At 38.4% G+C, this 7,644-nt stretch overlaps 1 protein-coding gene across 1 annotated transcript; it reads right to left on the bottom strand.

Annotated features, from left to right (window-relative positions):
- Positions 1-2,018: 2,018 nt before the first annotated feature.
- Positions 2,019-4,309, bottom strand: LOC126267232 (uncharacterized). Its single transcript, XM_049972214.1, has 2 exons — positions 4,174-4,309; positions 2,019-3,524 (listed from the first exon to the last, which is right to left on the bottom strand). Exon 2 carries the CDS (start codon positions 3,043-3,045, stop codon positions 2,155-2,157), a length of 891 nt encoding a protein of 296 aa, XP_049828171.1. The 5' UTR covers positions 3,046-3,524; positions 4,174-4,309; the 3' UTR covers positions 2,019-2,154.
- Between the last annotated feature and the right edge of the window lie 3,335 nt (positions 4,310-7,644).

Below are 7,644 nucleotides of genomic sequence, written 5' to 3'. Positions count from 1 at the left end.
TTAAAAACAAAGATTCCAAGACTTACCAAGCGGGAAAGTGCCGGTAGACAGCGCATATATATATATATATATATATATATATATATATATATATATATATATATATATATATATGAGCGCATGCGTGCGCCCGAGCATGCCTTGGACCAGTAAAATAGTGCTTATTACATGTGCTGTAGTGTACATCATTGGATCCGGCAATCCTAGAACATTAAACCCATACTAGTGACCCTGAATTTATTTGCAAGTGCTACAATGAACCCTCTTCCATCAAGCAGTACACAATGGATCACTTGCCACCCGCTACAATGCACACATGACAATTATGTTTTCAAACTGACGCTCTGGCATCGTTTTCCAATTATTCACCTGCTGTTCAGAATAGTTCAATGCAGCTTTCAAACACACTTACAAGCTGTACTCAGCAGGACCATGCTTCTACATTCCCACAGCCAAGTGTGCCAGAGTCGGGTACAAACAATAACTTTTGGTTATTGTACATGAATCTGCAGTCGTTTGGCAGTGTTCCATACCAACAGAACGTTTTTCGATCACGAAACTTCTCATGTGATCATTTTACGTCGAATGTGAAATTTCTGCGTGTTCCAAGTGCTCAACAACAGCCGATACAATGTATTCAAACACCAGTGACAATGTTTACAAATTTCTCAAGTGCCAGTGTAAACTTTCCACCGAAGTCAGTGGAGATACAAATCAAGCCAGATGCTCAGGACAGGAAATGTCATGTTTACCCTGTAACTCCGGATTTTGCACCAGCCACCCCCTACCCCCCGCCCCCCACAGTGTCATCATCCATTTTATGAGTGTTTCTCGTGGCACATGCCATTCCTGCCGAATCTGCAGCGTGTGTACCATTACCATTAGGTGATTTTAACAATTTTAATGCACATGGAGGGGAGGGACCAAGAAAATGTACTCCATCATATTCCACACATCGGTCAACTACTGTCAACTTTTCCATGCTGGTCCATTCCATGCCTGTTGGTGTTACTCTGTCAAACACCTGATTCATTGATTTCTTCACCACAGTGGAGCCAGCTGCACCTTCTGTGCCATGTGCTACTGACAGTGTCGTGAACTAGTATCGCTACTACACCCAAGCCAGTTACACTGCAGAACTGCAGACAGGAAGTAATAGTTTCCAACAAACCATTTCGACAAGACTTCCCCATCTATTGGCCTCAACTACCGCCCCTTCACAAGGACCACCCACACACACGGTCTGCCTCAGTAGACCACGCCCTGCAGCTACACGGTGTTGCTGATGACAACTCTAAATTCCGTTGCTTACTATGTTAGCTCATTGATGAACCAGACCTGATCTGCGATATTGTGACTTCACTTCCCACTATGGACATATATTCATTCACATACACACTATCCTAGAGCGCCTATCCAGATCTACAGTAATACTGAGAGGTAAGTGTGTTCTATAAATATACAATTTACTTACTCGTTACTTATAGATATACATTTACTGCTTAGAATGAAATACCTTTACGTCTTGATGAGCATAAAGACCAGTGATTGTATTTCTTTTTGGGTCTGCAACAAGTATGCACCAGGATGCGGTATGTTGACAATAACATACGGACCATCGTACATCAGACGCCACTTTGCATTGTGCCGCTTTAGTGCAGAAGACTTGTGGTGAGTACGCAGCAGTACTTGCATGCCTATCTTGAATTACTGTTTTCCCTTAATAGTACTAGAATAGTATCTGTATCTTGCATTAGCATACTGCATCAGTGTGGTTAGTACTTCTCTTACCTTGTTCCAGTGTGGATCAGATTTTTGTAAAGCTGCCATATTTCTAGACAAATTAATATAATATTGGTAATATTGTTTATCCTGCATTAGGTGCATTCTGTAGTCGATCACATTTTCAAGGCCAGGGTTACAATCATTCATACCTTGTGGAAGATAAGACAAAGCATCAGCAATGATGTTGTCTTTACCTTTAATGTACACAATCTCAAATGAGTAATTCTGCAGGGATAAATCTAGGGTGAACTAACTTACATGTTAACAAAAATGTCGGTGATTGGTGATCTGTATAAATTGTCATGTTTACGATACATTCATTCATTCATTCATTTCGTGTAGGCTGTCTTTGGACCACGTTATTTCGTTTCAACTGTCTTGCATTACATGTTCTGATGTTTGCTCACAACTTTTTTTCTCAGTGTTGCTCCTTCCTCTCCTCGTCCAAGCCTTCCCTGTTTTCATTTTTGACTTTTCTTGCAAACCCTGCCACACCATAAGTTTCTCCTTGAGTGAGATATGCTCCAAGATGTCATCACGGATGATTCCCATTTCTTTAACACCTTTCTCTACCTCTGTGAACCATGCCCATTTTGTTTTTCTCTCCTGAAAGTAGGTGATCATACAATTGATGACTATTCCAGGGCTCATTCGAGTCATATGTCCATGAAACACAATCCTCCTTTTCTGGATGGTGTCAGTTATCTTCTCTATATGGGAACATAGTTCATGATTATGATGTCTTCTATATTCACCATTCTCTTTAATGGGACCTAAGATCTTTCTCAAAGTCTTCCTTTCCTTGGCCTCCAGCTTTTCGATTAGGCCATTTTTGTTCATTGCGAGGCATTCAGAAGTGCACAAGACCTCTGGACGGATAGCACTACAGTAATGCCTTAACTTTTCATTGAACGATACTGATCTTTTGTTGTAAATGTTTTTGAATAAATGGAATGCCATTTTCATTTTGTTCATGCGTGATATGAAGACTTCTTTCTCTGATAAGGTGGCTGTTATCCATTCTCCGAGATATTTAAACTTTTCAACTCGCTTAATTTTGCCTTGACCCACTGCAAGCTCCCTTGGTGGTGAATTTATGTTCATTATAACCTCGTTTTTCTGAAATGAAATTTGGAGGCCAGTCTTGTGTGCCTGTACATTAAACTCATTAATCTGTCTCTCAGCTGCTTCCATGGAATCAGAAAAAATTGTTAGATCATCTGCAAAAGCGAGACTGTCGATTTCAGGATTTTGCTTCATGTAACCCAGCCTGACACCTTATAAATAATAGTTAAACTTTTTGAAAGCCCAGACAATAGAAAGAGTTTCAGGAGCATTGGTTGAATAAGTACATTCACATTCACTTACAGTGTGGCTTGCAAATCAATTGGTATTTACCTGTTCCTCTTTTCCGTTCTTAACTACTGGAAATAGGCAACAACCCAAGCCACGAAATGACGTGTCACACAGCAAACAAAAATCTTAACTAAAGTCTGGATGGTCTAAAATGTTTGTATTCAGTTATGTGTTATCAAAATCTTGCTGGCACTGCTCAGATCAGATCCATACCAGTGTCTTCTTAAGAAAATCTAGAAGATGCTTACTGTTAAGTAGTTGTTGTGACAGGAAAGGTCCAAAATAAGAACAGAGTCCTAGAAATGAAATCAGTTGTTTTCTAGTGTGAGGTCTAGGGAAATTCCTAATAGAAAGAAATTAGAATTATGTATTAATACCTTCAGCTGCTGATGGGTGTTGATATATATCAACGGACACTGATGAAAATGTGTGCTCCGACCAGGACTCGAACCCGGGATCTCCGGCTTATATGGCAAACCCTCTATCCATCTCAGCCACCGAGGGCACTGAGGAGAGTGCAATTGCAGGGACTATCTTGAGCATTCCTAACGCGAGAACCACGTTCTCATCTTATTTGTCCACACAATATATTCGTGGTGTCCTTACCCGACACACTCATTACCCGTGGAAGACATTCTCACCAAGTCCCGTAAGAGCTCAGGTAATATGTGTGGACGCTCACAGAAGAACAAGGTAATGGCCAGTATTGCCAGAACCATATCCATATAAGTATACAGGTCTGACAATCTTCTGTGCAGATGCACACATATTGCCCGAACTCTTATGGAACTTGGTAAGAAGATCTTCCACGAGTGATGAGTGTGTTGGATAGGGACACTACGAATGCAGTGTGTCGACATATAAGTTGAGAATGTGGGTCTCACAGGAGGTGTGCACAAGATAGTCTCTGCAGTCGCACTGTCCTCTGTGGCTCAGATGGCTAGAGCATCTGCCATGTAAGCAAGAGACCCTGGGTTCAAGTCCCGATCGGGGCACTCATTTTCACCTGTCCTCGTTGATATATAACAATACCCGTCAGCAACTGAAGGTATTATTATATAATTGTAATTTCATTGTACATGACTGCAGGTCATCAATGGTGCCTGTTCTTTAGGACATGTCCAAAAAAACAGACACCGTATCTATATAAGTATATAATTCCTAATAGTGCCCAACTTACCTGGATCAGGACATATCCCTTGTGCATTAATTATGTATTCAAGATATCTCCTCTCACAAAAAGCAAATTTTGACCTCTTTAGGTTATCTGTTACACCAGATTGTGCAAATTTATCCAGAATCTTTTCAGGAGAGTCAAGATGCTCATTCCAATTGTTAGTGTCTGTCAAAAGAACATTGACAAAATGTGTAACAGTCTGAACTACTGCATCACCAAGCTCAGTATCAATAGCTGTAATAAATGTGCCTGACCTGATGCTTAATTCGAAAGGAAGAACACAGAATTGACATGTTCTCCTACCGAATGTGAAAGCAATATATTTTCTAGAATCAGAAGTGACTGCGACTTTCCAAAGCGAATTTGTCAAGTCGATCCCGGAAAAGTACTTAGCATCTAAAAATTTCTGTAACTTTTCATCTAAATTTGCTGGTTTAGTTCGTACATGGAGTATAGTTTCATTCATGACAAGTGCGTCCAACACCACTCTAATATTTTTGTTAGGTTTCTAGACAACAAGTAATGGACAACAGTAGGGAGATTTGGAAGGTTCGATATCTTCGAGTGTATCATCTGTTTTAAGGTCCTGACACACTGCAGATTGTTGGGACAGTGGTACGTTATAGGTTTTGTGATAGAAAATTTGGTGAGGCTTGACTTCAGTTTTATAAACATATGTCTTAATGAGACCTGGTTGTTTTGTAAGGACCTGTATATACTTAGATAATACTTGATAAAGCTCATTGCGTTCATCACCAGTAATAGCAGTGGTTTCACTTAACTAATGGCTAATCAGTGTTTCCAAACCTTCATATTCTGCATCAAGTGCGAGTGTATGTATCTTTGTTTCGTCACTTTCTTCCAACAATTGAATTTTGAACCCATTACAACACTTGTCATGTTTGAGAGTCCTGGTACCCTTATGCCTAAGGAAACATTTACATTTCGAGAAGTCAATAATACTGTTGTTCTCACATAACATATCTAAACCTATATAATACAATTACTAACTAGATTATGGACCATGATCAATGGCCATTGTACTATTCCATAACCTTTTTTAATGGCCACAAATACTTGTTTTGTAGCTCTACTAGACTTATTACCTACGGCAGTTAAAGTCTTATACTTTTGAGCAGGAAGCTCATATACATATTCATATTCATATTCTTTATTCACCATTGACCACCTGAGGTGGAATAGGCAATTTACATGGATATAATATAACACTTTCCTTGAATAATATCTTAAAGCTAAATGAACATTGCAAATAGTACCCATAGATGCTAACATACACCATAACATAAGATAAATACATTCAGTGACATCACATAATGAAATACTTAAAAATTAATGTCAATTGATTTTATATTCATAAATTCTGTTATATTGTAAAAAGGATTGATTAGTAACCATTTTAGTAGCTTGCTCCTGAAGCTACTTATGTGAGCCGACCGAGAAGAAAATGGAAGTTTATTAAATATTTTTATACTATTGATTAGATGGGCATTTCCTGTTCTGGTCAGCCTGTGCCTAGGTATGTCTAATTTTGTTTTGCCTCTGGTATTGTGGTGGTGTATGTTTTCTCTCATTTCGAAATCTGCTATATTGTTTTTTGCATACAATGCTGAGGTGCATATATAAAGATTAATAACTGTTAATATTTTCAGCTGAATGAACAGTGGCCGGCAGTGCTCTAATCTACCAGAATTGCTCATCACCCTTATCACTTTCTTCTGAATTTTTAGAACTTCAGTGATGTGAAGAGAGTGTCCCCATATCAGCAGTCCATATTCTATATGTGACTGAAAGAGTCCAAAATAAATAACTCTTAAATATTCTTTCGTCACTAGGCTTCTCAGTTTCCACATTAAATACATAACTCGAGACAATTTTGTGCAGATATGGTTGATGTGTGTTTCCCACGTTAACTTAGAATCTACATGAATTCCTAGAATTTTAACTGCTTTCACCTCTATCTCTTTTGACAATCCAAGTATAATCTGCTGGTTTTTATCAGGATTGCAAAGCAGTGTATTTGATGAGAACCAATTTAGTGCCGCTTCCAGGCCATCTCGCATCATATCTTCCAGAACTGACATGTTCTCATGCTGAGCAAGCAAAGTTGTGTCATCAGCATAACAGATAACAGTATTGGGGATACAATGGGGTAAATCATTGACTGCAATTATAAAAAGGAAGGGCCCAAGGACAGAACCTTGTGGAACTCCTGTCTTAACATCTAGCAATTGTGAGTCTTTGTTTCCGACAGAGGCAAACTGCTTCCTCTTGTTTAGGTATGATTCAATTACTGCCAATGCAGAGTCTTGTACACCATAGAATTTGAGTTTTGCAAGTAAGATATCATGAGAAATGCAGTCAAATGCCTTACTTAAATCGCATAAAAGAAGTGATGCTTTATTTTTATTCTCAAAGGCTGTTATTACTTCATTCACAATTGAAAGAACAGCATTGGTGGTATTTCTTCCCTTGCGGAAGCCAAATTGACTATTAGAGAGTAAGTTATGTGACTCAAAGTAGTAGTTTAGTTGGTTATAAATAAGAGATTAAAATATTTTCGAGAAAATGGGAACTATTGAAACTGGTCGGTAATTTTTGAGATCTTGTTTGTCCCCTTTTTTATACACTGGGATAACTTTCGATATTTTTAGAGTTGTAGGATAAACTCCAAACTCTAGACACCTATTAAACAGAAAGGCCAATGGTTCACTAATTATATGGACTGTTTTTTTAATTATGTTATTGGACAACCAAGAGTAGTCCATACTCTTGGAATTTGAGAATTTTGCCACTACCTTTTTGATCTCAGTGGGTGTGATTGTCCTCCATTTAAAGGTATAGTTCCCAGCTTCTGTTTGCTTAAGTAGATCACTTGCATTAGTGTTTGTTGTTTCAATTTTGTTCCTAATATCAGTTACAGAGTCCATGAAAAAACGATGGACTACATCTGGGTCAAGAGCTACGCTATGTTCATCATTCCTGCAATGCTCTTGTGCAACAACATTCCATGCAGCTTTGCACTTATTAGTAGCCCCTTCAACGTATCTTTCGTATGCTGTTCTTTTTGCCATTCTAAGCTTAGTTCTGTAGGTTCTCTTACATTCAAGATACGCTTTGTACAATTCATCTTTCTGCTCCGTTCCATATTTAAGAGAATTTTTATACATGTGGTACAATGATAACATATTTTCCATCACATTGGTAAGTTCATCTGTGTAACACTTAATGTTTTTCTTTTTAGGTCGACTTTTATGATTGATTTTTATAAGAGGAGAACAAGAATACCACAAATCTAAATATATTTT

This window comes from Schistocerca gregaria, chromosome 4 (genome assembly GCF_023897955.1).
Source record: "Schistocerca gregaria isolate iqSchGreg1 chromosome 4, iqSchGreg1.2, whole genome shotgun sequence".
NCBI lineage: Eukaryota > Metazoa > Arthropoda > Insecta > Orthoptera > Acrididae > Schistocerca > Schistocerca gregaria.
Note: the sequence above shows the minus strand (reverse complement) of the source record. Positions and strands in the feature narration are given on the sequence as shown.

Coding starts and splice junctions, on each gene's coding strand:
- LOC126267232 (XM_049972214.1), bottom strand. CDS start 3,045: ATGAAGCAAAATCCTGAAATCGACAGTCTCGCTTTTGCAGATGATCTA.